Below are 22,586 nucleotides of genomic sequence, written 5' to 3' on the forward strand. Positions count from 1 at the left end.
AATTATATGTTGTCTTTCCTACCCCCTATGAAACATTGTTAGTCCCCTGTCTAAAAGTGTAACTGTAAATCACTTTGAGCCCACTCGTGGGGAAAGCGATTAATAAATCAAAAGCGTTATTGTTATTGTTATTATTATTATTATTTGAGGTCATGGAGGAATTTGGAGTGAAGGAGCCATCTTGCATTACAGTTTGCATTACAAACAGTTTTCTGGGACTGAATTATATGAGAATAGGTCTGCACAGACCTTACTTATGCTTGTTCCCAAAGAGAAATTCTAGTTTAGTGTTACAAAGAGATGAAATTCCACCCAAAAGATATTTCCATAAAATCGGGGCTACTCTACATGTTTTTCAGTTTTACAACCCCAGTTTGGTGCTTGGCTACGCATTAAACTATCTAAAGTAAGTGCCTGAAAGGGGATAACAAGCATATGTAGCCTTCTGTTTTGTATATGTGTGTGCACTTTATATTCATACACCCAAGCAGCAGATCCTCTTTAGGAAAAACTGAAGTTGTACTATCAATGAGAGGATTTCATTTGGGAAAAACCAGAAATTGAGATCTTGGCTACAATAAGTAACACATTGCCTGCATTTTGTTATATTATTTAAGGTGTGGAGTAAGAAGATAGCAGGCTCCCATGGACTGAACTAAACCCCTCCCACAAAAGCCTTCTGAAATGAAAAGGAGTCCACATGTTGCTAACCCTGAATTGCGAGTGATAGGAGAGTTAAGTTCCCACTGGAATAGTAAACCTGTGCCTGGACTTCACCACATCAGACTGCAGGTTGGGGTATCACTAGACTGAATGTTCCTCCACAGGGGAAAAAAATCCCTCTGCATAGAAAAACAGAATGCCAGAGAAAAGGATTCTAGTGTAATGGTGCTTATTTCCATTACTTATGTATTTATGCAATGCCCATGCAACCATGCACTGCGCTTTCCTGGTGGGCAAGAGAAGCAATCACTGATGCTAAACAGGATGCCACAGATCTTAGAAAGAGAGAGACAGAGTGTGGGGGTTACATATTAGTGGTGTCAGATTTGCCTCACTGCATTACTTACCTGTGAGTTGCATTGGTTTTTGGCATCTGTGTCCATGGCAAAAAGTTTCTCGATCATTTCAATCTTCAGGTCTTCATCCAAGGAAGTGTAATAGTCTCCAGGGCTACTGGGCTGCAGTAAAAAGAACATAACAAAATAATAGTCTTTCACAAGCACTAACCTGCTCACCTATGGCAAATAAGAATTTCTTCAAGGTTACTAGTGGGTAACTAAAGTTGCCTCTTTCTTTTTTGGCCACAAATGACTAGTATAGGCATGTACGGACAGATGGGCTAGTAAAGATTTTGGTGGGATTATCAGAAGCAACAGTTGCATGACTGCACTGTTTTGTTTTCAAAGAAGAGCAAATTCAGCGACATCAGATTCTGTAACAGGAAATTATTTCTTCAATAGCTTCATTTGAAAACATGATACTTGCTTTCCTCTAAATTATTACTTCTTGAGATATGCTTATATTTTGATATCAAATTAAATCAAGGTTTTCAAAGATTGTCTAAGTTCACACAATTAGTTACTCCTGGATAACAACCCACTGGTCATTTTTCTTAATGTGTACACTTACGTCTTTCATCCCAGTGCTATCTCTGATTAAACAGATCTGACACACACACTTGTTTACCAGTGGCAAAAACAGGATGGTGTGTATACACACCCTTGAGAAGTGACCTCTCTTTTACATAGTCTTTAGTGTTCTGAAAAGGCATTCATGTGGACCTAGCCTAAACTAAGTCAACAATCTTTTGCAAGATCAGGGGCTCCTGACTTGCCTATCTTGCATCCTAGAATAAGTTATCATATGATGCTGTCTTTACTATGCAGAGATACAGAGACCCAAGTGGCTGATTTGCATGGGGGAAATGATACACTGGATGCTGGATCTTTAGCTGATAAAGTAAGGATAGAGACATGTTAAAAGAAGGAGGTACAAGGGAAGAGGGAGTAAGCCATATACTTGTTTTCTAATGTTCTGCATTGCATCAATAGATGTCTGTTATAAAATAAGCAAGAGGATTAAACTGAAATCTCTTCTTAAAGAACAAAGAGAGCCTGGTTCTTTTTTTCTCCCTTTTCATGTGGCTTTATGTGTATTAACTGCTCTGGAATTACACCAGCTAAATATAGAGAATTATACTTTCAGTTGGTAGAGAAACAGCCATCTATATATCTAATTCTCAAGTCGCCCCCTGGTGTGCGGATACTTAAATCCGCACATCGGGGGGACCTGGGGGGGAGGGAGAGGTTTGTGCGCACGTGGGGCGGTCCCCACGTGTGCACAAAAATCCTAAACTCTGTCACTTTTGGGGGGATTTAAGTATCCCCCCAATATTTTTTCGGGTTTACAGATTTTTGTGCACACCTGCGGACTGCCCTAAGTGTGCATGAAAATCTCCCTCCCCCCAGGTGCCCTCGATGTGCGGAAATAAGTATCCGCATGCAGGGGGCCATGTTGGAAATTAGATATATAGATTATACTTTCAGTTGGTAGAGAAACAGCCATATTCATCTATTATGCCAAAAGAGTCAAGGACTCTACAGATATTAGGGTAATTAAATAAATATACCCAATAGTTGCAAACAAACTAAAGGGGATTTATTTGGTAACTTCAATTTAATGTAAAAATATGGAGTTGGATCCAGACTAAATTTTTCACAATCTGAAATGGCATGGTAATCCCTACCACTTCTCCCTTTCTGCTGCAGACCCCAGATTTGCTTCTCATGCTGTTTTGGGGGGTCCCCTGTCCCCCCAGGAGTAGCATTTGTGGGCTGTGCCGGGAGAGGGTGGGGCGTTAGGAACGTTCTGTTCCACTGGCAGAAGTCTGTCGCATGAGTCGAAAATTTAGTCTTGGTCCAGCCCATGAAATTGTGTTAGGGATTATTTTCAGGGTTACAGCTGTACAATACAAGGACAGCACCTAGAAATAATGCCCCTTATTATTAAAAATTATGGTCTCAGACAGACAACTGATACTGTATCCAGGCATTTTCCCTTTCATCTTAAAATGTCCTGGAAATATTTTTTTTTTAAATAGTTAACCCTTCAGCTTTAAAGATACAATAGAAATCCATTAATACCACGTTCGTGTGAACCGGGAAGGAAATCTCACCAGATATGTTGCCATGAATATTTGTATATCATCTTAATAAAACTAGCTTCATTAGTCTAATACTATGCAGCCGTGTTAATTCTCTTTGGCCTTCCAGTGACAATATTAGAGAGAACCTAGCCTTCCTGGGTCAAAACACCACCCCAGATCAACACCATCACTGTCTGCTGTCCAACCACCACAACTTGTTGGTTTTGGTGAAACCACAGCTACTTCAAAAGACAAAAAGGCTTGTACTACAGGTAATGTAAGCAGTCATAAAAGTAATATATGGCCTGATTTCATAACATGCATTTTCATCACAGCCTAGTGCAGGAGAAATGAAAAGCTGACATTAATTTCAAAAGGTCTTCCTTACGGTGGAACAGCTGCTGTTGCTGCTTGCACTGGGAGTGCTGCTGCCGGGGGCCACCTGGGGCAGTGTAAATGATGGCACGCTCAGGTTTTCAGCCTGGGGAGCTTGGCTCTTGGCTTCTGGAGTCCACGGCTTGTTTGGGGTCATCACAGTTTTGTTGTAGGTAGAGATTTCCTCAAACTTTTGCGTCCCTGAAATTGACACAAGCAAGGTCATCTCATCCTTGAGAGTCTGTTGATCCCACTGTTCCAGACAGGCCGCGACAAAACATATACACAGAGAGAAAAATGGAAGGCAGGGGACTCCTTATGTCATGTGGAAGAGTATAGCTAAGTCTTGGTTTAGCATAAGCAAGTGATAAGCCATAACCCTGTCCGACTTGTCATATGCAGCTCTATAGTGATCACGATGCAAACATATTGTATGTCTGTGATCCCTAGACGATGTCTGCTGACACTGGGAATGCCGCTGCCACCAACGGCAACCTGGGGCAATGTAAGCGATGGCTTACTTTCCTCTTTTTCAGTCAAGGGGTGTTCCCTGCATCTTATAAGTTGATGTGTCTCGTCTAAATGAATAATGGATGTGATGGGCCCAGTGCCAGTCACAGTTGTGAACGTCAACTCTTTAGATCTGATTGTGTAGTTCAAGGATCTGTTTGTTGCATAAGGAATTTAGGCATCACACATTAGTGCACAGATGTGGGATGTTCAATAGATTTGGATTAGCAATCTATGATTAGCAATGCATATGCAAGTAATATTCACGTGGCCCTACCCCTGAACTAGGGCAGACAATGTTCAAACATTGGTACAGATTTGGGATTCTGTCTGCATGTTCATAGATTGGTCAATGTGAGATAAATAAACTAATGGAAAAGACAACAAGTGACTCTAAGTGATTGCAAAACCACAACCCCAAGCACCTCTATATATATTAGTTAAAGCAAGAATTACTTTGAGGCAATAAAATTTGCTGGAAGATCCTCTGTGTTTACTAGTTTCTGGGACATCTAACCAATAGTGCTCTGGCAGACTGTTAAGCACTGAGTACATTTTAAAAGACGTGTCACCTCTCCACCCCCACAGTGGGCCAAAAACATGACTAACCAAAGTCAAGAGATATGATAGCATCGCCTGGTGTTGGTGCCAACTGGGCCAGTTCCTCTGGTTCTTCTTTCAGCTTGGTGAACAAGAAATCACTCTTATCCACTCCTGGGTCACCATTGTCAAACGCACTTGGATTCATTGCCATCATGCGAGGCTTAAACAGCGACTCTGTCTGATCCATGGAGAACACAATATCGTTGCTCTCAATTTCACTAACAAGACAAGACAATTAGGTATTTTAGAAAACATTTACACTTTGTAGCATGATGTTAACAAACACTTAGTTAAAAGGGGAAATAGTCATTAATTATATATATATCTGTGTGTGTATAAAGCAAAATGTCACCTGATTTTGGATGAGTTGTTGGAGTCAGAAACATCATCCATACATTTGGAACAAACAGTAATTGCACTGTGTCTATCTCATTCTAGGCAGTTTTTGTACCGGATCAATGAAGTGAAAATGTAAAATCACAGTACAAGAATCACAGTGAACCAACAGGCTTGTCTAGGGCAACAGAGAATGAGGTCTCTCTAATCATACCATGTTTTATTGACTGATGAATGGCCATATGGCCTTGAAGGCAGAGAAAGAGACATTTACTTCCTTCTAGGATGAGGAACTGACAAGTGGATTTGCCTCTCACACCGCTGACAAGCATTAACAAATCTTCACATGTCAAGTTTTTGTTTTAGCCAGAGGTGGATTCTCTTCCAACCTCCTTTCTTACAGGCATGTTTGGGAATCCCTGAAAATATTGCCAGGGCAGGAATTTCTGTTTTGCTCCCACTCCTTGCCACACACACATTCTCTGAGAGGCCCAAAGAAAATGGATACAGATGAAATTTATCTTATACTGAATCAGACCAGTGGTCCATCAAAAGCAATATTGTCTACTCAGACTGGCAGCAGCTCTCCAGGGTGTTAGAGGTCTCTCACATCACCTACTATCTGATCCTTTTGATTGGAGATGCCAGGAATTGAACCTGGGGTCTTCTGCATGCCAAGCAGAGGCTTTGCCACTGAGCCACAGTCCCTCCCTGAGATGCTGAGGGCACAAGATGCTGGTATGCTGTTAAAATACAGCAGCTCCTAGTTTTGCCATTGTTTAGATGACAGAGCCCCTGGAAAACACAATGTAAGTGGCTTCAAGTTTCTGCATTGAGCTTATGTTGGAAACAGGACAGAATCCCAGAAATCGGGGACTGGATAAGGAAACTACTGTTTATGGTTGAAATGGACAAAATGACAAGGAAACTTAAGAATCTGGAAGCAGAAGAATTTTACGCAGACTGAAAAGATTTTAAAGATTATTTAGAGAAATATTGGGATGTAAAGGACAATTTAATTTGCTTTGACAGTTATTGAAAAGTGTGTGTTATTAGAAAATAGATAATTATAAGAAAACAATAGGTGAAAGAAATGTTACCGGTAGACGATGATTAAAAGATAAGGGAAAATAGAAGAAAATTTAAGAAATGGGCTGGAGGTTTGGAGCACTGTGGGAAGCCAGGGGGGGAGAAGGATAGAAAAAAGGATGTATAATAACTATTAATATAACTTGTACTTGACTTAGTAATATATCCTAATAAATTGTTTTTGGGGAAAAAAAGTTTCTGCATTGAGCTTGATATAATTTTTGTTTGTGTGTTCCCCTTTCCACTCTCTCTCACCCCCATACATTGGTGTATATTTTTACTTTTCAAAATCAGCTTCCCAAGAAAGCAGTAGCTAGGGAAGGCTTGAGCTTCTCCCTGACCTTTCCTACCATTATCTGAGCCCGTATTCTGTGTATATGTATACCTCAAGTTGTATGTGGATTACTTGTAGGCCCACCTGTGGCAACTGGGATTTTTTAGAGGCTAATGGAATATTCTCATTTGGGAAGACTGGGCTGCATAATAACTGATACCTAGAAAACCTAAAAGTACACTTAGTCACAGGGTCTCCTTTCCATTAGTTTGCTAGCTCACAGCATCAGTCTGAGATCAAGAACTAGTCATGGAGATGCCTCAGTGGTTTGTTCTTAGATACACTTGGAGGAAGTGCGAGTACATGTTTCCTTAAGGAGGCCTGCTATCCTGCATATTGAAGAATAGGCACTCCTGGCTTCCAAAAGGAAGCTGGATGACCAGGAAATGGAAACCCGGAATCCTGCAAAGCAAAATGTTGAGGCGACTCAAATTCTTTCCAGTTGACCTACCTCAGAACATAGTTGACACAGATGATGCACTGAGGCTGCAAGTTGCGTGTGTTGTAGATAACTGTTCCTTGGGTCTCCAGCCACACATAGCCACCATGTTTGGCAAGCATGCGGTACTGTCCAGTGATCACTTGGCCTTTGGCACACACTAAGGGGAAAAGCACACAAAGCAGTGATTTCATAAAACCTTTAGGTAAAGCACAGTATGTTGTTGTTGTTGTTTTTTAAATGGATATCAATAGCATTCACTGGTGGAAGTGCCAGCATCTTCCTGAAAACAAGGAGTCTTGTTGCACAGATTTGGGCTAAGCTGCAACCCCAGGCTCCAAGACTCTTTGGGATCATCTGTACCCAGCAAGCTCTACCCAGGAAGCTTCTCCTTTTGAATGGTGCCATGATATAAAAATAGTGGCTCTGGAGTAGGACTCCGTGGCTGTGAGAACAACAATTGGACTGAGTGGGTGTTTTAGGATGAAGAAATAATCTAAGTGTTTTGTATATGTGCACTTGTTAAGTGTTTTGTCTTTTTCCCTTCACCTCTTCCCCCCCTCCTCGCTGAAGTTTCGCATCGAAAATCATCTTGCTCTTAATTCACTTTAGAAGATTGCCTTTTGATTACCAGATTACTTGAGCGGGGGAGAAAAATAAAAAGGTTTTGTCTGAAGATCATTTTGGCAAATGGGTTCTGCCGCATCTGTGAAACATTATTAAATTTGCTTCCTAATAATCAACATGTCAGTAAAGAGTCCTAATGAGAGTTGTCTGTTACATTACTAAAACAGCTTTCTAATGCTTTCATCTTTTTAAAAAAAGTGAATCACATTATGTTCTGTTATAGCAAGCAGTGGTTGTACCCTTCCTTTACAGTCTTATGAGTAGGGGGATGGGTGGGTGTCCAGTGGGAAAAGGTTTCTGTGTACGGACTGGAGGCATAACATGCTGCAGACAACCTAGGGAAGTCTCTAGTGCACAAAACCAGAGCTCAGAATTACCCAATTAAGTCAACTGCAAATAGATTCAAGATTGTCGGAAGGAAGTATTTCTTTTAGGCAACATAATTACCTAATGGAATTTGCCACCACAAAATGGAGTGATGGACAGTCGCTTAGATGGCTTTTAATACAAATTAGACAACTTCATGGAAGACATGGCTATTGGCTATAACAGCTAAAAACAGAACCTTGACAATTGTCTCAGAGGCATCTCACTCAACACTATTTGGAACAGAAAGCTAGAGAAGAGAGGACTTGGCCTGAGCCTGCAGGGCTACTCCTAAACCACTTTTTGCCCTTTATAGACTTACCAAGCAGCATACAGTGAGGCTGTGTATTTATGTTATATATCGATGGAATGGGAGGCTGCCTGAGGTTTTATTCCCCCCTTTTTTAATTCCCATCGTGTCAGATGGCTAATGAGCTCGTAGTAAATTTCTGTTCTTATTGGTCTGGAAGCATTGGAAGTAGCAGGACCCCCGCCCTCTTCTGCTGTGCTTCTCTGAGAGGCGGTGCATGCAGACGGAAGGAAGAATTCTGCAAACTTCTCTGCCAGTTAGGGTTGCCAGGTTGCCCCTAGCCACCAGCAGGGGATGGGTGGGTAGAGTTGCTAGCTCCAGGTTGGAAAACTCCTGGAGATTTGGGGATGGAGCCTGGGGAGGACACGGACATCAATGGGGTACAATACTATATACCCTTCAAAGAACCCATTTTCTCTCAGGGAAACCAGAAACAGTTGGGTGCTGGTGCCAGTTGGTGTGGGTAGTGCCCTAAGGCAAATGAGGCGGATGGTGCAGATTCATCAAGTTGAGCAGGGAAGGCCAGTGTCATTTGGACATTACCCTTCAAAGAACCCATTTTCTCTCAGGGAAACCAGAAACAGTTGGGTGCTGGCGCCAGTTGGTGTGGGTAGTGCCCTAAGGCAAATGAGGCGGATGGTGCAGATTCATCAAGTTGAGCAGGGAAGGCCAGTGTCATTTGGACATCCGCCACCTCAGCCTGGCGGAATAGCTCCATTCTGCAGGCCCTGTGGAATTGTAATAAATCCTGCAGGGCCCTCATCTGAACCGGAAGCATGTTCCACCAGGAAGGGGCCACAGCTGAAAAGGCCCTGATGTACTTTGGGCTGGAGACAGCTAAATGGTGCTGCTCAGATAAACACAAGGGCATATATGATGAGAGGTAGTCTAGCAGGTATGCTGGTCCCTGGCCACATAGGGCCTTAAAGGTTAATACCATAACCTTGAATCTGATCCAGGATTCAATTGGCAGTCAATGCAGCTGGTACAGCACTGGCTGAATGTGTGTCCACATAGAGAAGGAGAAGAAGAGATTGGCTTTATACCCCACCCTTCACTACCCAAAGGAGTCTCAGAGTGGCTTACAAACTCCTTTCCCTCCCCCTCCCCACAACAGACACCCTGTGAGGTAGGTGGGGCTGAGAGAGCTCTGACAGAAACTGCTCTTTTTTCAAGAACAGCTGTGCCAGAACTATGGCTTGCCCAAGGTCATCCAGCAGCTGCAAGTGGAGGAGTGGGGAATCAAACCCGGTTCTCCCAGATTAGATTCCGCACACTTAACCACTACGCCAGACTGGCTCCCAGTCATGAGGCATGCCACTGCATTTTATACCAGCTGAAGCTTTTGGGTTAGACTGAAGGCTAGGCCTGCATAGAGAGAGTTGCAGTAATCTAACCTCACTGTCGCAAGGTCATGGGGGGAGAGATAAGGAACCAGCTGCCTAACCAGCTGACGATGGTAAAAGGCTGATCTGGTGGTATTGGTGACCTGGGCTTCCATAGAAAGGGAGGCATTCAGAATCACCCCTAGACTCCTCATCATTGGGGTTGGTGTCAATGGCACCCCCCCAAGGGCTGGGAGTTAGATTCCCGATCCCAACCCCCCAAAACACAGGTACAGGACCTCCGTCTTCACTGGATTCAGTTTCAGCCGACTCTGTTGCAACCAACTAGCCACGGCTTCCAGTGCACTAGTCAAATCTTCTGGGGTGGACTCAGGCCGGCCATCTATCAACAGATACAGCTGTGTGTCATCAGCGTACTGGATTAACTGGGCAAGGGGGCACATATAGATGTTAAATATCATCAGGGAGAGGATTGCCCCTTGCAGGACGCCACATACCAAAGAGTAACATTGAGATACCCTCTCCCCAAGTGCCACCCTCTGTCCCCAACCATGGAGAAAGGTGGACAGCCACTGTAAAGCAGTCCCCCATATCCCGCACTGGCAAGGCGGTAGGTCAAAAAAATCATAGTTGACCGTTTTGAATGCTGCCATTAGATCAAGTATTAACAGCAGTGCCGACCCACCTTAATCCAGATGCCTCTGGAGGTCATCCGAGAGGGTGGCCAGTGCAGTCTCTTTCCCATGAGCAGGGCGAAAGCCAGACTGGAATGGATCCAGGATTGCCTTTTAGTTCTCAGTGCCCCCCCCCAAATACTAACATTTTAAATAGTTTAAAACTGCAATACAATATATTGATAAAGAGGTTACTAAGGACTTCCAATTGCCTGTCTGTTGAGATGAATGGCAAAACAGTGGGAACAGGAACAGATCCAAACTGGGAATTATTACAGAATATTAATTATAGAATATAATTAAGTGCCTAGTATAATTTTATAGAACATCGTCAGTACACATCATGTAATGACAAAGCCTTCATCACTCTCTCTCTCTCTCACTCCCCCTCCATAGGTTGTAAGGAGCAGTGCATGCCAAATCTGCCAAATGAAATCCCATTCTTGCATTTGATGAGTGCCAATTAAAGTATCTCAAACTGTATAGAATTTTTATATGAAGCCAAGAACACAGACAATGATGAGTTTATTCTACCACAACATGATTACTGCATCTAAAGATATTACAGTGTTTAAAAAATGGCAGCAAGCTGTAGCTTACTAGTAAACCTAGAGAAAGAAAGATTCTTTAGAAAAATTAGGCACTTTCCTTAATCTTTCATTTTTTCCTCTTGATTGTGGATACTTCTTTAATTTACAAAAACCCAGCTGTAAAAAATTACCTAATTTTTTCTAGACTTGATGGAAATGGCCTTAAGAAATTATAATCTTCACGTAAATGCTGGTGTATTTAATTTAATATTCACATTTTGACTGTTTTATTATTTGTATTTTATATGCTCATTCATGGATGCACTGTACAAGCCTTGGGCAAACCCTTTTCTCTCTCTGCCTTAATTTCCCTTGTACAGTGATCACAAAGTTCTTGGGGAAAATTCTAGAGATACTAAATAATGGTGCCAAAGCTGCAATCTTATGCACACATACTTTGAGAAGACCCAAAATTAAATGGGTCTCCCTTCCAGATGAAAGTGTGCCACCAAACTGGCCTATCTCAATGCAATCATGCTTTTGCTTGTAAAGTTCCTTGTCTTTCATTTATTCAAGACAAATAAAGTCAAGTTCCCCCTACAATATCAAGGCAGCCAATACAAATAAAAACCCCCATCTAACACAAAATTACAAGAATATGATAGCAGGTTAAAAGAACCAACACATTCTTGATTTCTACAAGAGCATAGACTAATGAAAATCATCAGTGATGAAAAACCATGGTAGGGGAAGAATTTCTGTAGCTTCGGGGCCAACTCTGAAAAGTCACTAATTATGTATACATGGTACCCACGGGAAGATCTTTCAGATTATCTTTGTGGGTGGATGAGCACACAAGAAGAAAAGGTCTTCCTTCTGTTGCCAAGAAGCCGTTCCAGATTGCACTGTTAAAGAGACTCTTTTACTATCAGTGCCTTGCTGGACTATGAATTGAGTGCCAGGGCAATGGACAGGGCTGTGGTCCTAAGCTGAGGGCCCCATGCTGGACTATAGACTGTGTACTGTGGCCAGGGCAGCCTTCTGCCAAAGGCGCATGCCAAGCTGGATCTGGACCCAAAACTACAGAGGACTTCTGCCCATGCTCCACTCCACACTGTATCTGCACAAGCACCATTATGCAGACCTTCCAACTCTAACATTCTATGATTCTATAATTAGGAGAAACACAGAGTGACCAAGGTTGCTTCTAGAATGCCAAAAGGTCACAGATGGATAGTCTGTGGCAGGTAGTTTTGGCAGGAAATAATGGCATGTCACACTTGCAAGTGACCATGGGGTTGGAATTCCTTAGTCGTTGTAATAACATGACTAGACTACTTCTTTGAACCACAAGTGATATACCACCAGCTTGAGAACCACTGACAACTCAAAGGAATGAGTTGTACCAACAAACTCCATATTTAATAAACTGAACTCAGTGGTCATTTTTTATCAATGAACACAGAAACAGCAGCAGACAAGAGAGGAGCCATGTTAGAGTTGGAAGGGACCTTGCAGGTCATCTAGTCCAACCCCCTGCACTCTGCAGGGGCATAGCTGAAAGATAGCCCTACAACATACCCGAAAGATGGTCATCCAGCCTCTGCTTGAAAACGTCCAGTGAAGGAGCATCCACCACCTCCCGAGGCAGTCTGTTCCACTGCTCAACCACTCTTCCAGTTAGGAAGTTTCTCCTGATATTTAGCCAGTAACAACTCCCTTGTAATTTCCACCCATTAGATCTAGTCTTGCAATCCGGAGCAAGAGAGAATAGATCCGCTCCATCTTCTACATGACAGCACTTCAAATACTTGAAGACTGCAATCATGTCCCCTCTAAGCCTTCTCTTTCCCAGGTGAAACATACCCAACTCTTTCAGCCTTTCCCCATAAGACTTGGATTCCAACCCTCTCACCATCCTGGTTGCCCCCTTTTGGACACGCTTGAGCTTGTCAACATCCTTCCTAAAATGTGGTGCCCAAAACTGGACACATATGCCCCATGTCTAGCAGAACCCCCCATTCCTTTGCCCACTAGTGAGTATCTTTGATATGCTGCTTCCTGCCAACCCTACTGACCTGGGTTCTAATAATAACCCTACTGACCTGCCAGGGATTATCTATTAAAACCATCATAACAAAATTTACTCCCAACAATATTGCTGTAATTTTTATGCCCTTAAAACGTACTGTAACTCATAAATGGAACAATGGATTGCCTCTAAACAAATAAATGCCTTTTCTTTCTATCATGGTGGGGCCCAGGTTCTTTGACAGAGTGATGGGTGGGACATAAGATATGAATGGTTGAGAACCAGCATGGTCTAGGTGGCACTGACTTACATCACTGAAGATTATAAACCTGTTTCTTAGTGTATCATAAGGATTTTTCTTCAAATTCTTTGCCTTTCTGTTTCTTAGTGTATCATAAGGATTTTTTCTTCAAATTCTTTGCTTGACTGAGAATTTAGAATAAGCTGAATTTAGAATAAGCTTCAGAGGTGTGAAGTAGAAAGTGTTATGCCGTAGGAGGAGTTTGCTTTGGGAAGAATCTCAACGTTCAAAGTGGATGTCTCCAAGGGTCCATTCAAACATTTGCTCTCCATTCAAAAATTTGCTCTATCAGTGAGTCATTCCTACCACAAGTCCTCAGACAATGTATTATAAGAATCAAAGACAGCTAAGATCTGCATGTCAAAAATTTGCTGTAGATAATGTCTGGCTTGAAAAATGCTTTCTGGAACACTGGCATGTAATCCCTGAATTGGTATTTCCTACAGCACGTTTTCTTGGGATCTACTCACAATGGGAGGGAATCTGTGTTATTTGAACTTAATTGAGGCAAGCTTTGTGAACATGAGCTCTCTCTTGTTTTCTCATATTATCACACAAGGTCGATGATATTTTGAATTGCATTGGACTGGAGAAGCTGAAGCTGAGGTGTGGGAGTGAAGAAGAGATCCTTACTGATTGAGGCTCGGTCAAGACGTTTGGCATAAGAAATGTTGAAAGTTACTTGAACAAAGAAAAATGAGCAACCAGAATACAAACTGCAAAGATTTTAAGAACTAAAAGCTGGTACTTGCAAATGGCTATGCTAGTCCTATTAGAAGCTCAGTGTGTTAGTTGTAGATTTTCCGCACTGTATGGCCATGGTTTTGGCCATACAGTGTGTTGCTGGAGCAAAAAAAGTGCAGTTTGTGAATAGTAAAGAGATCCTGCATTTCACAGTAACTCTAAGAAGACTACCTAACAATCTCAGCTTTTGTTCATGTGAATGCAGTCAGAGTTACACATAGAGGTTCATGTATCATTTATTCCTTGACAACAGAAAAATTATAACAAATGAGCACTACAAAGTTAATTTAGAGTCCCTTTGTCCAAAAATGCCATACATTCAGTTTCCTCAAATATACCGAGTGGATTTCCCCCCAATTTATTACTTAGTGTTAATTTTCCCCTTGTCCACCTAGCTTAGCTCAAGCTTAGATGAAGTTATGGCAGAAGAAATAATTGCAGTGAATAGGGACAAGGACTCCACTTCATGAAGGCATTCTACAGAGTGACAACACATAACCATAAAATGAGACTATTTTTGGACAATGTGCACCGTGTTACAATGACAAACAATAGAAAAGGAACTAAAAGGGCAAGCAGAGGGAAGGGAGAAGCAGGAATAAAAATAGCTCAGAGTCTGTTTTGAAACTTCCCCATACTACTTTGTCTGAGCTTGTGATCATTGTATGTGAATATTTTAAAATAATTTTGTTAAGATTTACAGATCTACTGTTGCAGTGAAATATAGTAATGCTATGGCAGGTGGGCAATTACAGGATCCAGTAAGCATGGCAGGCTTTGGCCAATCTGCACCCTGGGCCAAATGATTTTAACACAGTGTGACGGACTGCAAAGAAAAGCAGGCTTTTAAAAATGCTGCTCATGTCAGAGAGTCAGGGAGTTCAAGAGTTAATCTTCCCTGGAGAGAAGAGTTTATGTGACTGGCTGCTCTACTCACTCTCTGATTGGCCAGCGTCAGCTTAGAGAGGAAATAAAGCAGCTGATCTGGAGGGTAAAGTTTCATTCACCTTTTGGTCTTTGTCTGAAATCTAACATCTGGATCAGTAGCCAGAGGGTTTGGCTTCTGAGGGACAAGACTTTGGGAGTCAGTGAATTCTAAATTCTCAGTCAAGAAAGCTACAGAACAGCTTTATACAGACAATGGATACTGGAGAAGGATTTGGCAGGTCTGGGTAGTTAGAGAAAACTCCCATACAAGCCAAATAGTAAAAGGAGTTACTACTTCTCAGGGACAAAGAAAATAACTTCCTGCCAGTGAAAGGCGTTGGGAAGAGAACCCTGGTCTGTGATAAAGGGGAGAACTGTAGACACTTCAGGAGTTAGTGAAAACCTCGGACTCTGAAGGGAGAACTCTAGAAATTATAAGCAAATGCTATTCAGTATTAAGAACCTGTGTGAGTGCTGAAATATACTAAGCAAAGCACGTCCCATTGAAAAGATCCTGAAACTCTGATAATAAGCCACAACAATATTCTTTTGTATGATCTAAGTTTTCAAATCTCTATATAGTATGAAGTTTTACCTCAGCCTTTCTAAACCTTTACAATCTCCAAATATATATATGTATGTATATATATATTCCCTGCCTGTTCAAATAGAATATTATTTCTGTTTTGAAAGCTATTTTGCCTCAAGTGGGATTTCAATAAGGGTTTAAACACAGAGGGGACCTTTTACAGTTCCGCAGGGCCTGCAAGACGGAGTTCTTCCACCAGGCTTTTGTGTAGGAGCCGCCGCCGCCATTACCACCAACGTGTGAGTGCAGAGCAGTACCGCCGAGTTGGGCTGACTGGCCACCTGGACATCGTGGCCCATGGCATCCTCCTTGTGGATCCCAATATGATGTGCAATAGGGAGTGAGTATGTTAATCACGATGGAGCCTGTGAGTTGGGGTCTGAAGATGGGGTCTGTGAGATGGGGTCTGTGAGATGGGGTCTGAACTGTGAGTTGGGGTCTGTGAGAGAGATCTTGGAGTTGTAGTAGATAACTCACTGAAAATGTCGAGACAGTGTGTGACTGCAATAAAGAAGGCCAATCCTATGCTGGGGATTATTAGGAAGGGTATTGTAAACAGATCAGCCAATATCATAATGCCCCTATATAAATCAATGGTGAGACCTCATTTGGAATACTGTGTGCAATTAAATAAATAAATAAATAAAATTTTTGGTGGGGAAATCTGCCACAGAGTGGGGGAGAGTCAGGGGTCTGTCATACATGGCTTTGCAAAATGTTAGTGCTTCTTAAGAGGCACCATCCAAGTGAGTGCTGGGGTTGCCAGAATCCTTTGGGGCCCCCACTAATTCCCAGAGCTATACCTGGTAACCATCCCTTTCCAGGGTCTCAAGCCCATCTTCTCAACAACATGTGGCTCTAGGATCCAACAGACTGACTGAGAAATGGCTCTAAATTCTGTCCTCCAGTCATGCTTTCCTAGCACCATTTCCCATTATTCACTTATACGGACTTTATTTATTTATTTATACAAGGCCAGCAGGGCACATAGCTCCTAGTAGAGTTACACAAACAAAAATAGGTGGGTCTCATCCCCCCAAAGCAACGTACTACTGAAAACAGACAATGAGGAAAATGAGAGAGAAATTGCGAAAAGGAAGAATGTGGGCAAATGGAGCTGGGAATAAGGATTAAGTGGATAAACCACAGTCATTTGGAAAACAAGATATAGTCTTTTGGAATACCCAACAATGATAATTTCGTATTCATTGATGGCTACCAGAATAGAATTATTTTTAAAAAAGGATTTGTAACAATTTTCAGCAACTGGGTAAAAGTGGTTTGCTTCTTAAGTCTCATTTCACAGAAACAAATTGTATAGGGCCATCTGAAACTGTGGCCGCATGGTGGCTGACCCATACATCAAGTCATCCATGTGCAGCACATTGATTGCCCTCTGCCATAATTATGTCTCAGGGCCACTAAGAAAGTTCTGCAGTGGTTTAGGAGATAATCCATGTGACTGGGCCAGTATATGCCGCTTGCTGTGACAATGCAGCTTACCTCTGTGCCATAATTTCTTTGTGTAAAGTGACCTTGGTCATTAAAATCAATTATCCACATTGCCCACAGGATAAGTGCTTAACTCATGTTCCTGTCCAAGAAATCCAGCTTTAGCCTGTAACTTACAGTTCTGATGACTTTTGGTCATATTCTCAGAATCCAATGCATGATAGAACTCGTATGCTGAACGGCCCAGCAGCTCCTCAGGATGGTATCCAACCAATTCAGTTATTCTGGATGCAAGAACATATTTGCATTACATGTTTGAACACATAACTTTCATTAACTAAAAGAAAAAGCTTGATCTTACATGAAAAAAATAGTGTTGCATATTCCTTGCGAACTTACTTATGGAATTCAGCATTCTGTCCATTTCCACTTGCTTTTCAAAAATCTGGCTAAATAAACTTTTATATTCAGCTCCAAGAAGCATGCTTAGGACTACAATACATGCTAATGAATCAAGTCTTACGATCCAGGCAGAAGAGAGGGCTTAGAATCATAGAATCACAAAAAACAGACAATGAGGAAAATGAGAGAGAAATTGAGAAAAGGAAGAATGTGGGCAAATGGAGCTGGGAATAAGGATTAAGTGGATACACCACAGTCATTTGGAAAACCAGATAGAGTCTTTTGGAATACCCAACAATGTTAATTTCTTATTCGTTGATGGCTACCAGAATAGAATTATATTTTAAAAAGGATTTGTAACAATTTTCAGCAACTGGGTAAAAGTGGTTTGCTTCTTAAGTCTCATTTCACAGAAACAAATTGTATAGGGCCATCTGAAACTGTGGCCGCATGGTGGCTGACCCATACATCAAGTCATCCATGTGCAGCACATTGATTGCCCTCTGCCATAATTATGTCTCAGGGCCACTAAGAAAGTTCTGCAGTGGTTTAGGAGATAATCCATGTGACTGGGCCAGTATATGCCGCTTGCTGTGACAATGCAGCTTACCTCTGTGCCATAATTTCTTTGTGTAAAGTGACCTTGGTCATTAAAATCAATTATCCACATTGCCCACAGGATAAGTGCTTAACTCATGTTCCTGTCCAAGAAATCCAGCTTTAGCCTGTAACTTACAGTTCTGATGACTTTTGGTCATATTCTCAGAATCCAATGCATGATAGAACTCGTATGCTGAACGGCCCAGCAGCTCCTCAGGATGGTATCCAACCAATTCAGTTATTCTGGATGCAAGAACATATTTGCATTACATGTTTGAACACATAACTTTCATTAACTAAAAGAAAAAGCTTGATCTTACATGAAAAAAATAGTGTTGCATATTCCTTGCGAACTTACTTATGGAATTCAGCATTCTGTCCATTTCCACTTGCTTTTCAAAAATCTGGCTAAATAAACTTTTATATTCAGCTCCAAGAAGCATGCTTAGGACTACAATACATGCTAATGAATCAAGTCTTACGATCCAGGCAGAAGAGAGGGCTTAGAATCATAGAATCACAGAGTTGGAAGGGGCCATACAGGCCATCTGGTCCAACCCCCTGCTCAGTGCAGGATCAGCCTAGAGCATCCCTTACAAGTGTTTGCTCAGCTTAAAGACGGCCAGTGAGGGGGAACTTACTACCTCCCTATGCAGCTGATTCCACTGTTGTACAGCTCTTACTGTAAAAACGTTTTCCCTAATATCCAGCTGTTACCTTCCCGCCCTTAATTTAAACTCATTTTTGCAAGTCCTATCCTAAAATCAGTAGGGCACAACAGATCAAAACCAGTTATCAGTTCTGCTTTCTCAGTGGCTTGATACAAACATAAGATTTCACAGGAGAGAGCAGCTCTCCAGGTTCTCAGAGAGCGGTCTTTAACATCACCTACTACCTGGGATTGAACCTAGGACCTTGTGCATTCCAAGCGGATGTACTACCACTAAGCCACAGCCCCTCCAGCATGTCGGTCCTGTTCACTTCCTGTTTCCCTTATCCAGATGCTGTTAAAGACCTCTCTCTGAGACCCTGGACTGCTGCTGCCAGTCTGAGTAGACAATATTGACCTTGATGAACCAATGGACTCATTTAGTATAGGGTGTTTGCATTCACTCTTCTCTCTCGTGTGAACTTCTCTTTTCAGACTACCCTTGGTCCAGTGAAACACAGACATTAATTTTTATGCTAATAACAGTTAGCTTTAACCAGGTGTTTGCAACCCTGGTTCAAACTGATTTGAAGCTATTCTATAGATGTCATTAAAATTGCACCATGGTTATCTCATGGTTACGAGAGAGAAGATGGGGAAATTCAAGAATAAGAGGAAAGAAGTGAATATGCTAATCCATAGCCTGCTCCCAATCTCCTAGCCATAGTTAAGATATCATGAAATGTTAAATCTGACTGGACTACTGACTACCATCAATTTTCAGCTTTGGATCAACACGCAAGACCCACCTGACTGGACCACAGAAGAAGAAAGAAAGAAACCCTTGACAAACTCTTTGGTCTTTCATAATTTCTACAGTTATAACTCTCTAAACTGGAACTAGCTCACCACTTTTGGTATCTCCATTATTAAAGCAAAATACTAAATACACATATGTGAGACAAGACATTAAAATACTGGGGCTCCCCCACCCCCCCAGAGTCAGCTACTGTATTTATGCAATAATGTTTCTTAACATAAATTCCATGGAAATTTTCCTAGAGAAATGGCTTCTTGCATCACCAGGGAACAAACCAAAGAAATAAACAAATAAACAGACCTGTGAAGATTTAACCTCAAAAATCTCAATTGTTTACAAGGGGTCCTATTAAGTGTCCTATATACACTGCATCAGAAATATTGCTGTATTTAGTCTTTCCTCTCCTTGGTAGCTTTGCAGAATGACTATTACATTTTGTATAGTTTTGATCATATCTAGTAGCCATTTACGTCACATCATCTGTCGAACATACTTAGATGGCATCTTTCAAACCCCCTGTGAAATGAAAAGGCAACCCCCCCCCCACGTCTGAACTGTATCACTCCCAGTTGACATAAACCTTACAAAGCCAGGAAATACAACCTGAGAACAAGCACATAGCCTCCTCTGCTTGCAAGCACGTATTTGCCATTATCATTCATGACAGTTAATGCTGTATTCTCACAAGGATCCTGGCTCTTCATTTCATGCGATTTTAACAACACTGAGTAGGCTGTCCCCGACAAAAAGGGGAACATTTTCTAGAAGAACAGGCAAGTGGCTGTTTACACATTATATTTCCAAGATGTGCCTACATCCACTGATCATATCATAATTTCTTAGTGCCACAACATCAGGCCTGATTTAAATGCACATGAATGGTCAAGTTATTTGTGGAAGATGTAGTGTATTTTAAGAGTGTTTGTTATGGCTAAACATTTTAAGAATTGAAGTTTTTTGTGAGTAATCTCTCCCCAATGCTCTCTTTCATTTTTGTCACTGCATATGCAACACAATGACTTCAAATTAATTCATGTGTGCCATGCAGTCGAGGTGCACATTTGCAAAGTGGAAAGCCAGTTTTAAACACAATTGTCTTGAGTTTCTGAATCAATGAAACCTTTTGGCGTGGCCAACCACACTCAGCATTCCCAGGTTTGACAATGCATGTGTGACTTCCATCTGGCTTTGTTTTAGGATGCCAAATCCATGTGTAAAGAAACTCGGAACACCTTCAGAAGCAATAGCCATTAGCCAACGCACTGGTAAAGGTGCATGTTAAAAAGTTATATGTCAACCCATCCAACTGTGATTATGGCATTTCCAGTGATGGAATAAGCTGCAATGCAGCAGTAAATTGCTTTGTGGGAATAGAACCTCAATACAGGAAAAGTGCATTAATTTAAATGAAGGGACGTAAGGCTTTTCAGTGAGAAAATCCAATACAGAATTTCCAGCTACTAACACTGTCAGTTTCTCTCTGCAGTTGAAAACAACATTATGTGCCAGTGTACATATTAAACCTGGTCATTTTGATTTCTTACATTTCTCTTGGCCAATGGCTAACTTCCTCACCACAATGTCAACTTCTTAAAGTTCACACTGTAGAATTACCTCTTATAGTGCAACTGCCTTGTGAAAAGGTCATGTTCAGGGGATCAGATGTAATCTTGGTATTTAAATCCTCTTGTGTAGAGGAGGTGGTGTCTCATTGCTTCTTTCATTGAGAACTAAGAGATCTGCCGAGTACATTGCAAATAGCTGTTCAGGTACTAAATGTCAGAGCTGTTTTTATGCTTTTAAAGAACAGGTAATACAGAAAACAGGGAAATTCTAAACCTGACCTATAGAAGATTGAAATATTATCTAGGGATGAATCAACATTTTAAAAAAGCTACTTTTCCAAAACTGAATACACCTTTGCTAGCTTATCGGTTAATCTTTGAGCAGAACTACTCCTTCTGACATTAACTCTTCAATTTAAAGCATGGTGCTGTTTAATTTTTAAATGAATCATACAATTGGTTCATTTTTCATCTAACACCCCCAATTTAACTGGATGTACTGAACAAGTTTGATTTCCAGCTTTTCAAAATACACTGCAGAAGTGGCTTAATTGCACACCTAAATTGCACACCTAAATTGTTTCTGAACCTGTGCTGAGTCCTTTGTCAGAATCCTCGTTTTTCAAAACCTTAATGCACGCAGACTGCAGGCGTGGAAATTGCATTAGCTAAGTCCATGTGGCACTAAGCACCAGATGTGAAGCTAAATGGCCTGCCAGTGTCATGTCACACACTTTGTTCAACTCCCTTTCAAGTGGCAGATGTTTTGAGAATAGATAAGGGATGCAGCAAAGACACCAGAAATTATGTATTTAATTTGAATGTTTGCATCACTGTGTTGGAGGCTGTACATCCAGGAGGAAGCTCTCTTGTTTGGATTTGGTTTTCTGGTTGTAGACATGAGACTGCTGCCAAAAATGGCAGCTTTGAAGAAAGTTGTCCCCATTCAACATATAAGAAAATTTATATGTTCCTCTCCCCATGTCATTATTGCATACATTTCCCCATGCCACATCACTGACCCACACCGGGCAGAGCGAGCGAGCGTCCCTGCCTGCCTGCCTGCCTGGGTTCGGACGGTCAGGATGGGATGGTGAGTGGGCGCGGTGGGGGCTGCGGAGTCACCTTCAGACACCTGCCCTCTCCCCGCTTGCTGCCTTTGGTGCCCGCCTGACGGTCCCTGCAGCGCCGCCTCTGAAGGGAAACAGCGGAGGAGGAAGGGGCCCTCCCTCCACTTCCAGGTGGCTCTATTCCCTCCTGTGGCAGCCCTCTCCCTTCCCAACTCCCCTCATCTTTTACCATGGGGAAACACATGACTCCGTTTGCCCCGCACCGCGGCGGCAACTTTTGTGCTTTTCTCCCCGCCTCACCAGAGTGCCCGAGGGGCCACTCTTGAAGCCCCTGCCTCTCTGCAAACCAGCAGATTACAGCTCTTATTTCTCGCGGAGGGCAGGCAGGATCCAAAAAGCAAAACAGTTTATTGATGCTGATAATTCACAGGGCTATTCTAAGCGATCGCACACCCACTGAAACCCATTGAAGTCAACGGGGTTCAGAAGGGTGCAGCTTCAGTGCCCCCTGAATTTTTTAAAGGCCCCCCGATTTAAGAAATCCTGGCTACGGGCCTGATAATAATAATCATTATTATCATATAACCAGGGCTTTTTTTGTAGAAAAAGCCCAGAAGGAACTCATTAGCATATTAGGCCACACCCAACAGCAGAAACTCATTAGCATATTAGGCCACACCCCATGCCTTCCCTTGGCTTTCCTAGGTGCCCTGTGGCTGTGAGGCGCCCAGGCAAGCTGGCCCTTGGA

At 42.0% G+C, this 22,586-nt stretch overlaps 1 protein-coding gene across 1 annotated transcript in view; it reads right to left on the reverse strand.

The window, feature by feature from the left end:
* The window catches only part of EPAS1 (endothelial PAS domain protein 1), a 72,255-nt gene that overhangs the window by 11,108 nt on the left and 38,561 nt on the right, over nucleotides 1–22,586 (reverse strand). The window contains exons 7-11 of the mRNA XM_015411852.1: nucleotides 17,871–17,977; nucleotides 6,847–6,994; nucleotides 4,643–4,854; nucleotides 3,537–3,724; nucleotides 1,071–1,181 (exon numbers count right to left, since the gene is read on the reverse strand). Coding sequence (XP_015267338.1) covers nucleotides 1,071–1,181; nucleotides 3,537–3,724; nucleotides 4,643–4,854; nucleotides 6,847–6,994; nucleotides 17,871–17,977 — 766 coding nt within the window. The remainder of the gene's footprint in view (nucleotides 1–1,070; nucleotides 1,182–3,536; nucleotides 3,725–4,642; nucleotides 4,855–6,846; nucleotides 6,995–17,870; nucleotides 17,978–22,586) is intronic.

Source organism: Gekko japonicus, unplaced genomic scaffold (assembly GCF_001447785.1).
Source record: "Gekko japonicus isolate JY-2015 unplaced genomic scaffold, Gekko_japonicus_V1.1 scaffold359, whole genome shotgun sequence".
In the NCBI taxonomy this organism is placed as follows: domain Eukaryota; kingdom Metazoa; phylum Chordata; class Lepidosauria; order Squamata; family Gekkonidae; genus Gekko; species Gekko japonicus.